At 35.1% G+C, this 19,539-nt stretch overlaps 2 protein-coding genes and 1 long non-coding RNA gene across 5 annotated transcripts in view; 1 reads left to right on the top strand and 2 right to left on the bottom strand.

The window, feature by feature from the left end:
• Positions 1 to 7,967, bottom strand: part of LOC106166676 (MORN repeat-containing protein 1-like) — a 64,096-nt gene extending 56,129 nt beyond the window's left edge. The window contains exon 1 of the mRNA XM_087011643.1: positions 7,770 to 7,967. The gene's annotated coding sequence lies outside the window, so the exon portion shown is untranslated. The remainder of the gene's footprint in view (positions 1 to 7,769) is intronic.
• LOC147762268 (copine-4-like) overlaps positions 1 to 19,539 on the top strand; it is a 35,913-nt gene that overhangs the window by 6,813 nt on the left and 9,561 nt on the right. The window contains exons 4-7 of the mRNA XM_087011656.1: positions 11,824 to 11,910; positions 18,474 to 18,533; positions 18,857 to 18,990; positions 19,263 to 19,369. Of these exons, the coding sequence (XP_086867782.1) occupies positions 11,824 to 11,910; positions 18,474 to 18,533; positions 18,857 to 18,990; positions 19,263 to 19,369 (388 nt within the window). The remainder of the gene's footprint in view (positions 1 to 11,823; positions 11,911 to 18,473; positions 18,534 to 18,856; positions 18,991 to 19,262; positions 19,370 to 19,539) is intronic.
• On the bottom strand, positions 12,850 to 15,596 carry LOC106166701 (uncharacterized). 3 transcript variants are annotated; one of them, XR_015334005.1, is made up of 3 exons: positions 15,252 to 15,584; positions 14,824 to 14,990; positions 12,850 to 14,332 (listed from the first exon to the last, which is right to left on the bottom strand). It is a non-coding gene; the product is annotated as an uncharacterized LOC106166701 (long non-coding RNA). The 3 variants fall into 3 exon arrangements; XR_015334007.1 differs by lacking the exon at positions 15,252 to 15,584 and adding an exon at positions 15,195 to 15,239; XR_015334006.1 differs by having other exon boundaries at positions 12,850 to 14,990; positions 15,252 to 15,596.

A 19,539-nucleotide genomic window follows, 5' to 3' on the forward strand; every position in this document is an offset into this window, starting at 1 on the left:
ATCTCAAGTCGTTCCACGTAAAATTTGGGCTTTGTCGGTATTGGGGTCTAGGTGTGGCATTCATTGCAATGCACCCTTGTCCAAAAATGGCAAAATTAAATGCTAATTATCTACCCTACGGAAGGAATTATGGGAAAAATTTCTACAGACGACTTTCCAAAAGTCATATGTGTAGATTTCAAATATGCCCTTGGATTTGACCTTTGACCTTTATTTCAAGGTCAAACGGGCCAAAATTTTCAAAAAAATGAATTTTTTTACGAAAAAAAAATTATTTGCGCTGTTATTCAGACACCACACAGACTTAACCAATAATATTATTGGAAAATGTTACCCTTCAGGTCATCTTTCATCTCCGTAAATTTGGGGTCAATCGGTGCATTTTCACGGGAGTAGCGGCCATAAGATACCGAAACTGAAAACTGTCTCTAATTCAGGAACCGTTAATGCTAGAGACCCATTCTTTTTGCATTTTGTAGAGCATGTAAAGCCCAACACTGGGGGTGGTCTCCGTTTTTTTGTATTCCATACGGTTTTCGAGTTACGCTGTATCAAAAAGTACATATTGGTGGTGAAAGCAAAATGTGCAGTACGGTAATGGATAATAAATTTTAAACTCTGAAAAAATAAAACATAAGGCTTGGCAAAGCAGACAACTTGTGGTCAAAAATGACATTATTTCATCAAATTTGAACTTCTGGAACTTCAGAGCACCTCCCATTTCAAGAAAAGTGACCAAAATGACCTTTTTTTTATTTTAATTAATTTTTTCTGTAGGAAATTTATGGCACATTAAGGTAACTCCAAAATTATAACATTTAGTCCCTTATATCTCCAAAACTGGCAGAGATAGGTCCATAGTTACTATTGAAGTTGAATAGGAAGTCATATACTGGCAATCTTACTGTGACCTTGAAATTGACCTTTGACCTACTTTTCACCATGAACTGAACTTTGCAAATTTTGCTTCCCTTTTATCTCCAAAACTGGCAGAGATAGGTCTATAGTTACTATTGAAGTTGAATAGGAAGTCATATACTGGCAATCTAAATGTGACCTTGAAATTGACCTTTGACCTACTTTTCACCATGAACTGAACTTTGCAAATTTTGTCCCCTTTTATCTCCAAAACTAGGAGAGATAGGTCCATAGTTACTATTGAACTTGAATAGGAGGTCATATACTGGCCATTTAAATGTGACCTTGAAATTGACCTTTGACCTACTTTTTATCATGAATTGACCTTTGCAAATTTTGCTTGCCTTATATCTCCAAAACTGGCAGAGATAGGTCCATAGTTACTATTGAAGTTGAATAGGAAGTCATATACTGGAATCTTACTGTGGCCTTGAAATTGACCTTTGACCTACTTTTCACCATGAACTGAACTTTGCAAATTTTGCTTCCCTTTTATCTCCAAAACTGGCAGAGATAGGTCCATAGTTACTATTGAACTTGAATAGGAGATCATATACTGGCAATCTAAATGTGACCTTGAAATTGACCTTTGACCTTCTTTTCACTATGAACTGAACTTTGCAAATTTTGCTTCCCTTTTATCTCCAAAACTGGCAGAGATAGGTCCATAGTTACTATTGAACTTGAATAGGAAGTCATATATTGGCAATCTAAATGTGACCTTAAAATTGACCTTTGACCTACTTATTATCATGAACTGAACTCTGCTAATTTCTTTCTCTTTTAACTCCAAACCTGGCAGAGATAGGTCCATAGTTACTATTGAACTTGAATAGGAAGTCATATACTGGCAATTTACTGTGACCTTGAAATTGACCTTTGACCTACCTTACGATGAACTTAAATTTGATTGTACCATTTTAAGTTATATATATTTTTTGCATATTTTGAAAATTCTTGTTGATTGCATTTTTACAGCTTGTCAAGCACAAGACTGGTGGCTGTGTCCCTTATTTTGTGTATGTGGGGGTCTATACGAATGCGCTTGCTCCAGCTGGTGGTACAATATTCGGAGGCGGTATCGCCTCTCTGATCCTCTAGTTTTTTCAGTGTTTTACACATTATTATTCCACTGTGATACATATCTAGCAGGTAATAAATGTGCATATTTGATCATTTTGAGAAAATCCAAGATGGCCATCATTAGCCATAGGAATACTATGGAATTACAACTGCACATCCATGGTTTTTCATCTACTACCAGGGTGAAATTGTGTTTGCGTATCAAGTTTTGCCCATCTGTATTAGTCCTATGATATATATCTGGTGGGTAAATAGTGTGCATCCTTGGATATTTTGAGAAAATCCAAGAAAGCTACAATTTGGCATAGGGATACTAATGGATGGGTTTCAATTGCTGCTAGAGAGGCATATGGTTCATTATACAATTACATTACCATGGGTTTGTTTTAAAAATAATTTATGTTTTTCATTCCATTTATTATTACCCCTATGATGTATACCTGGTCTGTAGCATGTGTGTATCTTGGGTATTCTGAAAAAAATTCAAGATGTCTGCCTTTTGTCATTAGAATATGCGTACACATAATCAAATAATTCCAGAGATACACTGAGTACAATTTAAATGTAGTTAACTTTAGATAGTTTTAAAATGTTTTTCATATCCTATTTATCCTTATGAAAGACTCTGTGTGTGTAGAAAGTGTATGTATCCTTGAGTACTATTCGGAGAAAACCCAAGATAGGTGCCAGTTGGCATAGGAATATATCATTCAAATGCACATAGGTGTCAATTCATGGAACAGTTCAGACATTGATTCCAACATGAAATAAAGCTTGATATTCTGACATGTTCACATCCTTATTAACCCTACTCTATATAAAGTGTGTGCATCTTGCATATTTGAGAAAATTCAAGATTGCTGCAATTCACAATAGGAGTAGCACAGTCAACTACTGCCAGAGGAACATTGGGTTCAATATAAAATTAATTTTGTTCCTCAGTATTTCCCACATTCTTTTTGGACTTTGAGATATCTATCTGGTGGGTAACAAGTGTTTACCCTTAAGTATTTTGACAAAATACCATGATTACCCTCATTTGCCTTAGAAGTGCCTATAAAATCCAATGCAACAGTTTTCCTATGGGGAAAAGAAGGCCATCTTGGATTTCCCCAAAATGATCAAATATGGACATTAATTGCCTAACAGATATGTATCATGTGATAATAATAATAATAAAACAGAAAAACAACTTAATTTAGCTTCATTTTGTTTGGAAGCCTATCTCTCACAGGTATTAACTGAACCCCACCTTCTATGGCTAATGGCAGCCATTTTGTTTTGTGTTGTTTTCAAAAAGGATACACATAACATTCTCATCACATATATATTATGTGGATTAAAAAGATGTGGAAAATACTCAGAAACAAACCTAATTTATCAATTAATATTATATCTCCATGGCAGAAGAAGCCCTATGTGTATACTAGTATTACTTTGATATGGCGGCCATCTTGGATTTTTCTCAAAATGCCTGAGAATAAAGGTTAGTTCCTCACCACAAATATTTTATTTGTGTAATAAGGCACTCAGAAACAAAATTAATTAGATAGTGGGCAATGCATCTTCATAGTTGGCATTAGTTGAAAACCCTTGTACATGTTCTAGTATTCCTATGCCATACGGCGGCCATCTTGGATTTTACAAAAAGTCCAAGGACACTCGTTTGTTATCTGACATATATGCATAATATGGGTAATAAGGATGTGGAAAACATTGAGAAAATACATTATTTGATACAAATCAACATAGGTATGTATATATTTCTACAGAATTTCACAAATTGGCGGCCATTTTGGATTTTTTGGCCAAACGGTAATTTTTTTCCGTGGGCTACGGCTCTAATATGATTTAGTATGTCAAAAGTTACCCACATGCAAAATTTGGTGCTTTTATCCGCCGTGTCACGATTTGGCCATTTTTTTGCCTTAAAGGACAATGTTCATGTAAAAATCCATTTCTCGAATTTTGATGATACAGCACTCAATCTATACACTAGAGGTATGTTTTAATCGATCCCCGCCATTTAAAAATTATAAAAACAATCTATTTGTAGAAAAAAAGCGTTTTAGTAAACCTCACTTCAATATGCAAAAATGAAGCAACAGATCTGGGTCACGTGGTACTGTGACGACAATCACGATAAAGGTCTGTGAGACTCAACTGAGCTGCATGGTGCATACAGACAGAGAAGTTAAGGAAAGTTGTGTTGAACGGAGTTGAGGAATTTTCGTTATGCCTCGGTGTGTTGCCGTGGGATTCGCCAAAATTGCAGCTCTCGTTGACAATCTTTCTTTGTCTGTGACGGTCTTCCGTGACTTACTAACTTCGGTGACAATAGTTGCGATGCTCTAGATCATGGTCACCTCAGGTGGTTTAGATCATATCAAGAGCTGGTAGTCTTTCAGATTAACTGTCATCAGTTGGCAAACTTACTGATTGCTGATGCATTTTAAATGCACTGTAGTTGACCAAAAGCTCGTTTACAACAAACCTGTTAATTATGCACCGCTGCACTTCCCAAGCCAGGTAATAACAGGTATGAAACTCGTCTTGGTGGGCTTTCATATTTTTCAATATATCTCATTTATTTCAAGGGGTTATTTTATTGGTATTTGTAAATGACGTTAAATATCAATACTTAAACAATTAAGTTCAAACACTGTCGCGAACATTAATAAAAGAAATTGCTCTCAGGGTATCTTGAAGCTTCCGTGGAAGAAAACGTGTTGAGGAAAAACAGGAAAAAGAGCGTTATATTAAAGAAAAAATGAGAACTGCTATAATAAAATGTTTTTTTTGCAAATTTGTAAGCTTATAACACCGTGCTATAAAGATCTACTCAAGAAAAAAATTTGCTTGGGTAAAATTGAGTGCGGAATGAACTGGAGACACTTGGCTTGTCATTAAGTTTACACGAAGATATGTCAGGTAACTTTATACTGTCTTTGAAAGAGTAAAGATTGAAAGATAATTTTAGACAAACTTTGACGGGGGAAATACCTACAAAGAGTAATGGGCTATTTCGCCAACATCTTGATGAAAATTTTACACTGCAATTCTATTCAAATAAGCTAAGAAACTAATTGAACTATTGTAAATAAAGGTCTTTGAAATCTGCAGGTATATGCCCTGAAACGAACTTAGATACAATGAAAAGGTTATTGATTCAGCAAACACACCTCATCTGATTTCTTTTGAAATTTTTGTATGCCTTGCACTAGCTGTGTTAAGGGCCCCTTTACACTGGATGGCGTCCTTTCTGCGTCCAGCAGTACGTCCCCATTTGAGAGTTAAAAAAATATTATACTTTACGTGCCGACAATGGCCGATCATTTAGCATTCATTCTTATACAAAATCAATGCTCGTGCCTCCTTATCAAGACCACAGCGATGCCAAATTTCATGGTCGCAGAAAGGACGCAGAAAGGACGTCGTCCAGTGTAAAGGGGGTTTAAGTAACTTGTTCTGCTGTCCCTCGAGACCTTGCACAGATATAAACACAACTGATGTGCCTCACACGATTCTGTCTCTCATTAGTGCAGTTTTCCACCATAATTTAAATGTGAAGTGATTTTGAACTTCTAACTGAAGCCAAAGGAAATTTTATTTATACACTCAATTCAGTGTTGGTCCTTATCAAGTTTGATCCAAGAACTCCCAAAACTACACTAATAGAAACTTAATTGCTATATCTTAAACTGTAGGAAGAATTGTTGGGGGGAATAGGAATTAATACACAAAACTTTAGGAAATGTTAATCCTATTTCCTCTGTTCTAACTGTTTTGAAAATCATGCTTACTAGTTCATGATCAGGAAAAGGAAAATTAATATTAACAATTCTTCTTTATCACTGTGCACTTGTTTAAAACTTGGCATTTAGAAGTGATTGATTATGTACCAAATAGAATAACAAGATAACAAGTGTTTGTTTTTTTCAATGTTATAACAGCAAAAGGACTAATTGATGTGACCAGGCAATTTTAAAGGATTTGCTTCATACCGTCAGAATGGCCTCAACGGAACATATTCTTCAGAAAACATGCCCAACTAACGATATCTTTATCCAAATATACAAATTAAAAGCTCATTTTGTAAATTTTTGGCTTTAAAAAACGAGCATTTAATTATGGTTATCCCAAGTTGTATAAAACACTGCATTTGAATGAGTAAAGGGTACTGTGGATTATTGCATATGAGAGCCATGTTATTTGTGAAATTCAATTAATTTTATTAAACCGCTGACACTCCGATTTGGATACTTTTCTTAAACTGAGGTGAACGATGCCCGTTACCTTTACAAGTCCCATCTTAATCATCCATCTAACTGGAACTTCCTTTACCTCTTAATTAGAGGGTTAAATGGCTGGCGATATTTATCTCAGGTAAAAATCTACCTGTGCTTTAGTTTCAAAGAGCAGCTCCCGCAGACCTGGGGGTACTAGATAAAATCTGAACACCGGGTTTATTGAGGAGCTAGAGAAACAAAGGAAGAATTTTTCCTGCACAGCTTCATAGGAATTTTAGCACGGACTTGATCCAGCTTAGACCTTCTAATTAACAGGGTGACATGGGCAATTTTCAAATACAAAATAAACAAATAATAAAACTATATTTCAGTTAGCCTCCTCTTAAATAAATATACCGTTCTGGATAAATTAGAACATTTATTAAATCGACAGAAAATTTTTGACTTAAATGATGATTTTATTATTAATGGAAATTAAGCTACTATATGGGGCACATTTGCTGAAATTACGCTGTTCTTGATGTTTTGCGTTAGTCTACATTTTGCTGTGCGTGGTTGGAATTTTTTAATTTTTTATACTCACGTATGTAAAACTGCACATTTAGTAAACATTCAAGTAATGATTTTTCCCATGCTACTTATAGCAAACAATGCTCTTTTACCTTGATCTGCTACATGTTTTTGGGTTTGACAAAGCATACAAATTTGCAAAAAGTTTTGTGTACAGACGCAGAACTTGTATTTCAAGGTATAAAATGATAAGTCTTTTAAATTATTTTATACTTCAGATGAAATAACATTCAGAAACAAATCCTCAAAGCATAAATGAATTAGGATTACGAACCATTTTAGTACATAAGTTCCTATTTTTTTCTTTAATATACCGCTCTTTTTTTCTGTTTGTTCTTCAACACGTTTTCTTCCACGGAAGTAATGCCTGGGCATACGCATGCTTCAAGTTACCCTGAGAGCAATTACTTTTATTAATGTTCGCGACGGTGTTTGAACTCAATTGTTTAAATATTGATATTAAACGTCATTTACAAATACCAATAAAATCACCCCTTGAAATAAATGAGATATTTTGCAAAATATGAAAGCCCACCAAGACGATTTTGATACCTGTTATTACCTGGGTTGGGAAGTGCAGCGGTGCATAATTAACAGGTTAGTTGTAAACGAGCTTTTGGTCAACTACAATGCATTTAAAATGCATCAGCAATCAGTAAGTTTGCCAACTGATGACAGTTAATCTGAAAGACTACCAGCTCTTGATATGATCTAAACCACCTGAGGTGACGTCACCGAAGTTAGTAAGTCACGGAAGACCGACTTGAGCTTAAAATGACAATCTATCTAGCTAGAGACATATCTGTGAATATCCGTAAAAATCTATCAGTCGCCCTGGTAGAGGGTAGTAAAAAGCCGCTTACAATATGTCAGGTTCTATTCACCTCATAGCACTAAATTTCAATTTTGATACAAATTAATAACTTTGATTCAGCATCAGTATCTTACCTGGCGTTGCTTCTTCAGTGCCACAGTTGCTGTGTTGCTTGTTGCCAGCTTTCAGTTACTATTGAGCGTGAACTTAAACTGAATCAATTTGACCCAGTTGTGGTTCATAGTTTACACTGGGATTTAGGTCAAGGGGCGGAGCTTTTTAAGACATACATATTCATTGTTTTTTACCTTTGCGTCCTCAGATTGAGTTTGTTGTATCCAGGCCCGTAGCCAGGGGGGGTTCGAAAGAACCCCCCTTTTTGCTGGAAAAAGGTCCACTATGGGTAAAATTTGACCTAGGTACATGGGGATTATATGATAAAAGGTCCACTTTTTCAGAAAAAGAACCCCCCTTTTGAAATTGCTGGCTACGGGCCTGGTATCTATAGCTTTCAGTCTTTGAACCTTTATGTTTTTTTTTTTGTGCATAAGGTATTGTTTGAAGAACACAAAAGTGAAAGGGTCTGCATAGAAAAGGTTGTCCTGTATTTAAACCAGTGCAGTTAGTGCATGCTGTTGTTCATATATATATATATCCGAAAAAACAGTGAATGGTATTTTTATGAAGGATATTTTTGATTATGAGGCATATTTTAATATATTTTAATGTTATAACCAGCCTGTTTGATAATGATTTTATTAAGAAACAAATAATCCCTATTTTCCCTTTAAATAAATACTGACATGAATACCAGTATGTTTATTAACATTGTATATATGTAAGAAATTTGAGGGAGCAATCAAATTAATAATATAATAGGAGTATAATTTTCCTAGCAATATTTTATCTTATGAAGGATAATGTATCATTACTATGTACTTTTATGATAGGATCATAGTTAAGATAATATACCTGCAGTTATATTCCCTTAATATGTAAAGTATGTGTGTGTATTTATTTCATATTAACACCGACACATTAAACCCTTAATTGTGTCCTAGGTAATTAAAAATATGGACATAATTTACCAGTTAACCTACCTTTAAATTGACACAGCACTGTGACACACACTTAAAGTTATTTGGTTGACAGATGTCACTAAGAAAGCCTGGACTTCTAACAACTCTCCTGCTGATAAACACCCGGCATAGTTGTAGTAACCATGCAAGATAATAATTTATTAGGTGTCCATGCATATAGAGCATGCATTAAAGATGTCATGCTTTGCTTGGAGACAGTGATGTGTATATAGTTTATAGCTTTTTTTTTTTTTTTCAGTCTAGAATTGAATTGTCTGGTGAATGTTTGGCTAGAATGATAAGAATATTGATAAAAAAATATCTGAATGATTTGCACCTGGTGCCACTAATATGGCTAGTACAGGTGCATGCTTAGATGTTGTGACCTGTTGTTAGGCAGTATTATAAAAGGCAGTATAATAAAAAAAATAATGCACTATGGGCGTTACCCTCTATGCTATAGTCTTATGTCTATTTGATATGTTTGGTATGATTGTCAACATATTTGTTTAATGTCTTTGTAGAATAGCTACATAATTAGTCTTTTGTATTTTCAGACATGCTTATTGACTTTGACTATGGCCTTAGCAGCGATATCCCTGTTTGCATTTGTAACCATGGCAACTTTGTAAACAACTTTTGTTTGGTTTTATGAGGGCATTGATTGGATTGTTTACCCGTCACCTAACTTAGCTTGGGAATCAATGGGTAGTCTTTTAATCAATGATTGAATTATCACATACTCAAAGCATACAGGGTTTTCTTGTTTTAATTTGAAGATTTGATAATTTTGTTGCAGATTACTATGGCCATCCATTAATTAAATACCAGGGGACACACCAGGCACAGTGCCCCATCTCTACCACAGGCTTAGTCCTATTCCTCCCCCCCCCAAAAAAAAAAAAAAAAAAAAAAAGAAAAAAAAAAGAGGGCGACTTAACACTTATTCCCCATCCATTTGGACTATACATAACAGTGAAATTGTCCTCATAAACTGCTTTATATTTGTTGAACAAAGCATTGGGTAAATTTTTTATATCCTTGTGCCTCCCACTACCACTACTATCATAACAACAATATTCTAGAACAGCCGTCTGTGTTATATCCATCCATCAAAGTTAATCCATACCTCCATTTATTTGTATGTGTGCAAATGAAGAGGGAACGTTGTGTACAATTTTCATTGTTGTGTAAGGACAAACTGGTGTGATACAAACACTTCACACTTCTATCAGCAACCTGTTTGTCCAGGTTAATCACTGTCAGTGTATTGAAACTCAGGCCCCAGTTTTACAAAAAAAAACTGAAGTCAGTTACCTGACTCAGTTGACTATGATTTCCATGAGAGAGCTATTACACTGCTCCTGATAGGGTAAGACTTGCCCATGTGACCATGTAACCTGGGTAATTAAGGGGTCAAGGATATTAAAAATACGTCTTAAACTCGATTTTTAGTTTTTTATACGTTAGAAATAATCAATATTGTATCTAATACTCAATTAAGTTATATTTTTGCAACACGGACTAAAAATATACATTTGGACGAGTTTTTCTACCTGTCCGTGGCAGCCTTTAGGCTCGGCCTCCGTTGTCAAGCACCGTTACTATGGGGGGCGGGGCAAGAATGGCTGTCTAACTTGTCTTAAGCTGTTACGCGTGCACTGGCAGCTCATAAGTCTTACGTCAGCTAAACTGAGATTATACTGTTTCCATTTTTTTTACATTGTTAACAATATATTAAATTTTTTCCCTTAGCGTCTCAATCACGTCACGTCAAGATCACACTTGAGCTGCTGAGAATATTCGTACAACGTCTGGGGTTGTCAGAAAAAAATCGTTAGGCAATCATTTTATTTACAATAAAGATCGTAACAGCAAGCAAGTTTATAAATAATATTGCCACCCAAAACATTTTCAAACTCGCCTATTACGGTCTCGGCACTCTGTGGCATCGTGGCTGATACGTACCCACATTCGGCCGTTTCTCGGAGTAATTCTTTCTTTGCTTTCTCCATTTTCGCGTCTTGGTGTGTAGAGCGGCGTCCACGCACGACGGGTGGCATTGTCCTCTGCTTGCACCTCAAGTAATTTTCTTTTTGTTTGTTAGCGCTTCCTTAGACACTTCCTAGACAGTGCACAGACTCCTACTGCGTCAGGCACAATTATGATTAATTACGTCAGTGAAACGAGAGTAGGTAGGCCTACTCAGCTGTCAATCATTTCTCAGGGAAGAGCGGCTTTCGTGGTGCGAATAAGTTTGCGTACAAAAGTAAGATTTTCTGGCATCTAGATAGAAACAAACAACCCAATTTTAACACGTAATGGTGTATAGACCTTCCCGATCAATAAGATGATAACAGGTAAGGTGGAGGTGCAATTAGTTTGCTAAATTAGCCCAATTACCTGAGCCAAATGGTTTATGAGCGATTTCTCAGCTTTGAAGATTGATAACATAGTCTAAACTTCAATCCCCATATCTCATTCTTTTCCTGTCAGATTGACATGAAATTTGATGTGTCTTTGTTTCAGTATAATATCTAGTCGACTGCGCCTTGGGGTCTTGATTGACTTTTTGTTTTTGAAGTTATTAGTACTGAAAGTGGATGGTCCATATATATTTCGTAAAATTCACGTTTTATCAAAATAAAATCAAACGTAAAAATAATAGGAGAAAATCCTGACAGAGTTTACTGGTTTTTGTGCTAACCTTTAGATAGCTATTTCAATCGTATTTATAGGGCTTTTTGTTTAAGAGAAAATCTTGATTAGAAAAATGACAATTTTAGCCCCAAAACGCTGATATTACGTCACTCGTGTTACACTGTGACTACAAACTTTGGAAAATTGTTTTGCTTGCTAGACCACATCCTTTAGTTAATAGGAAATTTAATTAGCTGCATTAGTTATGGACTTTTTCGTTAATATCCTAGACCCCTTAAGTTCTTAGCCAGGGAACCTGACTTAAGTTTTTTTGTAAAACTGGGACCAGGGTTCTTAGGCCTGAACTGCACATAGAACATTTTTTTCTCTGTTTATGTATAATAATCTGGAAATAATCATTTAAATCAAATTGATATACATATTATTATTATTATTATTATTATTATAGGTTGAGTGGCCAGCAATCAATCCAAAGAAACAAGCTAAGAAGAAAAACTACCATAACTCTGGGCTTATCTATCTCACAGAAGCTAAGGTATTATAAAATGTAGGGTCTAAAATATGTGATAACAGAAACTAGAATTAACGATGGACATGCAAGTATGAGAAATACATCAAACAGTTCTTATAGCATTCCATAATAAAACCAAAATGGGCAGTTGAAACAAGTTATAATGGTATAAATTGAAAATGACAGAGCAAAGAGTAAGACTGGGCCATTTCCATAGATTTTAGATCGATCTATCCCTGTGGGGAGTCTCACTAGATTACTGTCAGGGCTCGGAATCTCGAAAGGTTCGCTATGTTGCGCACGCGCTCTAGCATGGCTAGCGTGCGCTATCCCGTATCTCGAAAGTATCGCTATTTTGAGCGCCTGCGCTATCATGGCTAGCGTGCGCTATCCCGTATCTCGAAAGCTTCGCAAATCCCGACCGTGCGCTAATGTCCAAATCACCATTAGTTTCGAGGCTATTATTTGCGGCGATACAAACTAGACGCAAGTGTTTTTACGCTTGCGTACTTGGTCATTATATTGAAATCGTCAAGGCGGCTAGTTTTGTTATTACAAGAGAAAAATGCCAGGAAAATGCTAAAAGAAGGTGTGTGAGACTTATAGATCTTATGGTAGAGTTCAAACCCCATATTTTTCATCAGAGATACCGCATGACGCAGGAGAATGTGCTCAAACTGACCAATATTATTGAAGAACCTCTGAAAAGACCGACTACGAGGTCTCGAGCACTGTCACCCACTACCCTTGGAAGTTCTTGCTGCTTTACGTGTACACACTATACTTGCATAGGATCTCTGAGTCTCACACACACTTCCATATTCTCCTGGTATTTTTCTCTAACTCTCAGTTGGATCATTTATGAATCTTTGTGGGATGAATAAGGATTATTTTTTCATTAAAAATTAAAAATAATGAAAACTGATTTTCTTTTTAAAATGTCATATTTTATTATATTGTGCATATATTTTGCATATAATACTAAGAACTGAAATTTAAAATAAGTGTACAAAATGACAAAGGTGTACAAATTTGATTTAATATAACAGCTAGTGTTCATGCAGGAAATTTAATGACAAATTCCAGGAATCAAAAAGACTAATACTTTAAGCCAATTACTTTTGAAGTACACTTTCAATGCAAATAGGGCAAAATAAAATCACTTTTAAGTTTATGTAAGAAACAAAACAGATGGTCAAGTTATATTTTACATAATTTTTTTATTTTATGAAACAATAACATGATGAAAATATAAAATAAAATATAAAAATAATTTTATAAACAATTTCCTAAATGTATATTCTTGTCTAAATTAAAGTAAATAAGTACAATATAAAAATAAAGTCCTTTTCAAGGACAAAAGCAAATGAAAACTATCCCTTATAAAAGATTTGTAACAAATTCCAGTTCTTTGCTGAGGTCATAAACTTAGTTTAAAATACAGTACTGAATGATCAAACTGATTCAAATATTGAAAATTACTGAATAAAAAATACTGAAAAATTATCAAAAAGAAATTGCATAAATTAAAGGAAAAAATAATACAGTCAAGTTGGCATTTTCAATATCAGCTGTATGTATATCCTTATTATCATTCTTGTATGTAAAAAAAATAAGTAACAAAGTTTTATTTTTCATTACATTTGTGGTGGCAGGGTCCACAATAGGTATTTTGCCAATTTTGATGCAATATAACATAATACTCAACAGCATATTCACTACAAAATTAAAATAACATAAGTATTATGGATATCCAGACAATGTGGGTAAAAAAAGGTCTTCAAGTTGTGCCTTACCTTGAAAATGCTAATATGTGAAAAAATTAATATTTCACACATTCACAGACAAAAAAATTAATAAATAAAAATAATAATTTACCAAACTTAATTTGATCTGGATGGTTTTGAAACAAAATATTTTAATAATTTGGAACTCTCCTTATGAAAGTTTGACATTTTCCTTGCAATGTGTCATTTGAATTGCATACAGTAATATGGTCCAAGCCAGGTGATATTTAAATTTGACCTGTATTTTATGGATAATCATCAGTTCTGTTACCTTTAAAACAAAAGATGTATTTTTTTAAATTTAAAATGTTATCTGTGAAAGTTCACAGTACAGGGATGATGACTGCAACAGCAGATGCAACTAATGGCTAGTACAGTGATGTACAGTAACATACGGCTAGTATGTGTCTTGGCAAAAACATAAAATATCATGATCCCAATAAGATGCATTCACTGGTAAGTATCTGCAAGAGACTCACACTTCAGAACATCCAACTTCACTTTACAGTATTCTGTTATTTTTTCAAATAACACTTTGTTACTTTTGTCAATTTCTAATCTCTCCCTTTCTAACTGTAAATGCTCTTTTTCTACTTTCAACCTCTCCTCCTCTAATGCTAAGTGATCCTTCTCTACATTGTAAAACCTTTCACTTACATCTGAAATTTGAAGATGTATGTAATTAATAATTAAATATAAAAATGATATAATAAGAACTCAATCTTTTCAATATTCTGAATTTTACAGATACTGTACTTTTAAGTCACTGTGATAATTTTTCATAAATGAACATATTCCTGTTGAGTTGCAGCAACAAAAATGAAAAGCCAACTATCCGACAATGTTGAACGCTTTCATAAGCTATATGTTTGAAATTACCAATAAAGTTTCATTTGTTTATAGGTATAGAAATCAGTAAAAATATATAGAGATATATGTATGTATAAAATATGCCTCCTGGTGATTGGACATTCCAATAGGGCATGTCTGTGAAAATCAGTGTTGAAGTATTCATATTCACAGAGTCAGTCTAAGTTAATTACTCTACTTAATATCATCTTGAGGTTCTTAAAGCAATTAAATATAAAACGAAGTTAGCCATTGTGCAATTTAATATACAAATTCATTTTTAATAATAACAAAATAACACCTTCTTCTCCCACTCTGACAGTGGACTGGGCCCCACACCACCACCTGTCTGCCGCATTGCTGCACGGCGTTTGGCCTCTTTGCGCTTAGTGCGAGACGTGAGGTCATGCCATTTTTTCCTGACCTCTCGGAAACTCCTCTATATATACATGTGAAACACTGTCAACTCTAGAAGGATAGCATTCATAATTTCAATAAAAAAAAATATAAGAATCACCACTTTATTGCTTCATCATACTGTACATGTACATGACCATGTCAAGATGTGTTAATAGAGAGCAATTACAATATTACTTTTATTGAATAACTACAACAACATACCAAACTAAATCATCAATAAGCAATAATTAAATATAATGGATATAATTTTACCATGGCAAAACAGACTACGAACAGAAGAGGACAGTTTATCATAATTATTCAACTTACTTTTCGGCAACTTCAGCCCATTGATTTTCTTTGGACTTTACAGTCACGGTGTTGGTGAAGGGGCTAAATAGTGTAGGTCTACACGAGACCTGCTCCACCAACACCGCGAGCTCATCGGTTTTGTAACGCTCCCTGCTGTGTTTCTCCATTTCACGTGCGATTTACTATCGTCCCTCCAAACAAAAAAGAACCGCTAGGCGTACGCGTGTGTTCGAGACTATAATTGTACTTCCGGACAGGCATTTATTGCGTTGCGTTTGATAAGGCTTCGAGATATCAGGTGGGTGCAATCGCACTAGCAATTAGCGCACGCTAGCTATGCTATAGCGCGTGCGCAACATAGCGATCCTTTCGAGATTCCGAGCCCAGCTTAGCTGGCTTAAGCGTCTGTCCCGCCTACTGAAAGCTAAAAGGGGGTAATTAACTATGGTGCTCGCTCGGCTGACTGCAATTTAGCATGAACCCCCATGGAGTTAGGTCTATCTAAATCTTAATCTCTGAATCGATCTAAATCTCTGAGAATACACCCTAAGTGATACATGATAACTCATTTCCAAAAGAAATAGTTTGAAAATGGTATTCCATGAGGTAGTATAGTCACAGTTAGAATTTAAAAGTGTGAAAAGGTCTTTTCCATTTATGTTATCATAGGTTGTGCATGATGTAAAGTTTAATATATTGCTTATTGTACCACCAGCGTTAGCGCTGGCGGTACACATGGTTTTAGTCCCGTCCGGTCCGTTCCGCCGGCTCCTGCGGCTCCGCCGCCAAGTTACCGTTACCGCTTCTCCTCCTAGACGGTAAGGGCCCCCATACCCATCTCTTGGATTTAGGTCACCTATAATCTCAACTCGTTCCACGTAAAATTTGGGCTTTGTCGGTATTGGGGTCTAGGTGTGGCATTCATTGCAATGCACCCTTGTCCAAAAATGGCAAAATTAAATGCTAATTATCTACCCTACGGAAGGAATTATGGGAAAAATTTCTACAGACGGCTTTCCAAAAGTCATATGTGCAGATTTCAAATATGCCCTTGGATTTGACCTTTGACCTTTATTTCAAGGTCAAACAGGCCAAATTTTTCAAAAAAATGAATTTTTTTACGAAAAAAAAATTATTTGCGCTGTTATTCAGACACCACACAGACTTAACCAATAATATTATTGGAAAATGATACCCTTCAGGTCATCTTTCATCTCCGTGAATTTGGGGTCAATCGGTGCATTTTAACGGGAGTAGCGGCCATAAGATACCGAAACTGAAAACTGTCTCTAATTCGGGAACCGTTAATGCTAGAGACCCATTCTTTTTTGCATTTTGTAAAGCATGTAAAGCCCAACACTGGAGGTGGTCTCCATTTTTTTGTATTTCATACGGTTTTCGAGCTACGCTGTATCAAAAAGTACATATTGGTGGTGAAAGCAAAATGTGCAGTACGGTAATGGATAATAAATTTTGAACTCTGGAAAAATAAAACATAAGGCTTGGCAAAGCAGACAACTTGTGGTCAAAAATGACATTATTTCATCAAATTTGAACTTCTGGAACTTCAGAGCACCTCCCATTTCAAGAATTTTGACCAAAATGACCTTTTCTTTATTTTAATTAATTTTTTCTGTAGGAAATTTATGGCACATTAAGGTAACTCCAAAATTATAACATTTAGTCCCTTATATCTCCAAAACTGGCAGAGATAGGTCCATAGTTACTATTGAACTTGAATACGAAGTCATATACTGGCAATCTAAATGTGACCTTGAAATTGACCTTTGACCTACTTTTCACCATGAATTGAACTTTGCAAATTTTGCTTCCCTTTTATCTCCAAAACTGGCAGAGATAGGTCCATAGTTTCTATTGAACTTGAATATGAAGTCATATACTGGCAATCTAAATGTGACCTTGAAATTGACCTTTGACCTACTTTTCACCATGAACTGAACTTTGCAAATTTTGCTTCCCTTTTATCTCCAAAACTGGCAGAGATAGGTCCATAGTTACTATTGAAGTTGAATAGGAAGTCATATACTGGCAATCTAAATGTGACCTTGAAATTGACCTTTGACCTACTTTTCACCATGAACTGAACTCTGCTAATTTCTTTCTCTTTTAACTCCAAACCTGGCAGAGATAGGTCCATAATTACTATTGAACTTGAATAGGAAGTCATATACTGGCAATCTAAATATGACCTTGAAATTGACCTTTGACCTACTTTTCACCATGAATTAAACTTTGCAAATTTTGCTTCCCTTTTATCTCCAAAACTGGCAGAGATAGGTCCATAATTACTATTGAAGTTGAATAGGAAGTCATATACTGGCAATCTAAATGTGACCTTGAAATTGACCTTTGACCTACTTTTTATCATGAATTGAACTTTGCAAATTTTGGCCCCTTTTATCTCCAAAACTGGCAGAGATAGGTCCATAATTACTATTGAACTTGAATAGGAAGTCATATACTGGCAATTTTACTGTGACCTTGAAATTGACCTTTGACCTACTTTTCACCATGAACTGAACTTTGCATATTTTTCTTCCCTTTTATCTACAAAACTGGCAGAGATAGGTCCATATTTACTATTGAACATGAATAGGATGTCAGAGATAGGTCCATAGTTTCTATTGAACTTGCATGGAAAGTCATATACAGGCAATCTAAGTGTGACCTTGAAATTTACCTTATACCTACTTTTTATCATGAATTGAACTTTGCAAATTTTGGTTCCCTTTTATCTCCAAAACTGGCAGAGATAGGTCCATAGTTTCTATTGAACTTGCTTGGAAAGTCATATACTGGCAATCTAAATGTGACCTTGAAATTGACCTTTGACCTACTTTTCACTATGAACTGAACTTTGCAAATTTCTTTCTCTTTTAACTCCAAACCTGGCAGAGATAGGTCCACAGTTACCATTAAAGTTGAATAGGAAGTCATATACTGGCAATTTACTGTGACCTTGAAATTGACCTTTGACCTACCTTATGATGAACTTAACTTTGATTGTACCATTTTAAGTTATATATATTTTTTGCATATTTTGAAAATTCTTGTTGATTGCATTTTTACAGCTTGTCAAGCATAAGACTGGTGGCTGTGTCCCTTCTTTTGTGTATGTGGGGGTCTATACGAATGCGCTTGCTCCAGCTGGTGGTACAATATTCGGAGGCGGTATCGCCTCTCTGATCCTCTAGTTATTTTTCTATCATAAAATTTCAGATAACCAAAGAATACTCCTTTCTGGATTATGTGTTTGGAGGGATGCAGATCAATTTTACGGTATTAATAGTATAGTTAATATCAAGTGTATGGAAAGAATGTGTAGTTAATATCTTTGTTCTGGAGACAATATCAAGAAAGATTTTGTTGAATTTCCCTGAATCACAGCACAAGGTAATTCCCAAGAAATAAAAATTTAAAGTTTGATTTATAGATATTCAGCTGGCTCTTGTTGCTTAAAATTTCACTATAAACTTGCCTTATTGTCTTGCTGCTTTTTCTACTTAATTTAGTTTCAAATATACTAGTAAATTAAGCAAATTAAGCAAGAAAGAACAGACTATTGGTGCAATGGTATATTTATATGATGATTTCTTTGTCAGGTTGGGGTTGATTTCACTGCATCAAACGGAGACCCTAAGAATGCGTCCTCTCTTCACTATATTAACCCATACCAGCCCAATGAGTACATGCAGGCTATTTCTACAGTAGGGGCAGTGATACAAGACTATGATAGGTTTGTGCAGTTGGTGTTTTTTTTTTTTTAATATCGTATGGTAAAACAATCCATATTCAGAAAAAAATGTAAATAGGGTAAATTTAAAAGCTGTAAGTCCTTAAAGAATTTCCTTAGCTTCTTAATTCACTTGAGAATATTAATTTATTCAATTAATTTACTAAATGTTTAATGTGCTAATTAAAGAAATCATACAAGTTTTATTTGTTTAGAAGTGTTTAGCATGAATGTAATTTACATAGCTATGTACTTTCATTATTATTATTTTTCAGTGATAAAATGTTTCCAGCTTTAGGATTTGGTGCAAAAATTCCTCCAGAATATCAGGTCTCCCATGAGTTTGCCCTCAATTTCAATCTCCAGAATCCTTTCTGTGCAGGTGGGTATGCCTAGCAACAGGAATGTGCAGGTGGGTATGCCTAGCAACAGGAATGTGCAGGTGGGTATGCCTAGCAACAGGAATGTGCAGGTGGGTATGCTTAGCAACAGGAATGTGCAGGTGGGTATGACAATCATATTTTTACGTACAGACACAGATGTGTCTGTACA

This window comes from Lingula anatina, chromosome 4 (genome assembly GCF_051362555.1).
Source record: "Lingula anatina isolate TDL-2025a chromosome 4, LinAna3.0, whole genome shotgun sequence".
Classification (NCBI taxonomy): Eukaryota; Metazoa; Brachiopoda; class Lingulata; order Lingulida; family Lingulidae; genus Lingula; species Lingula anatina.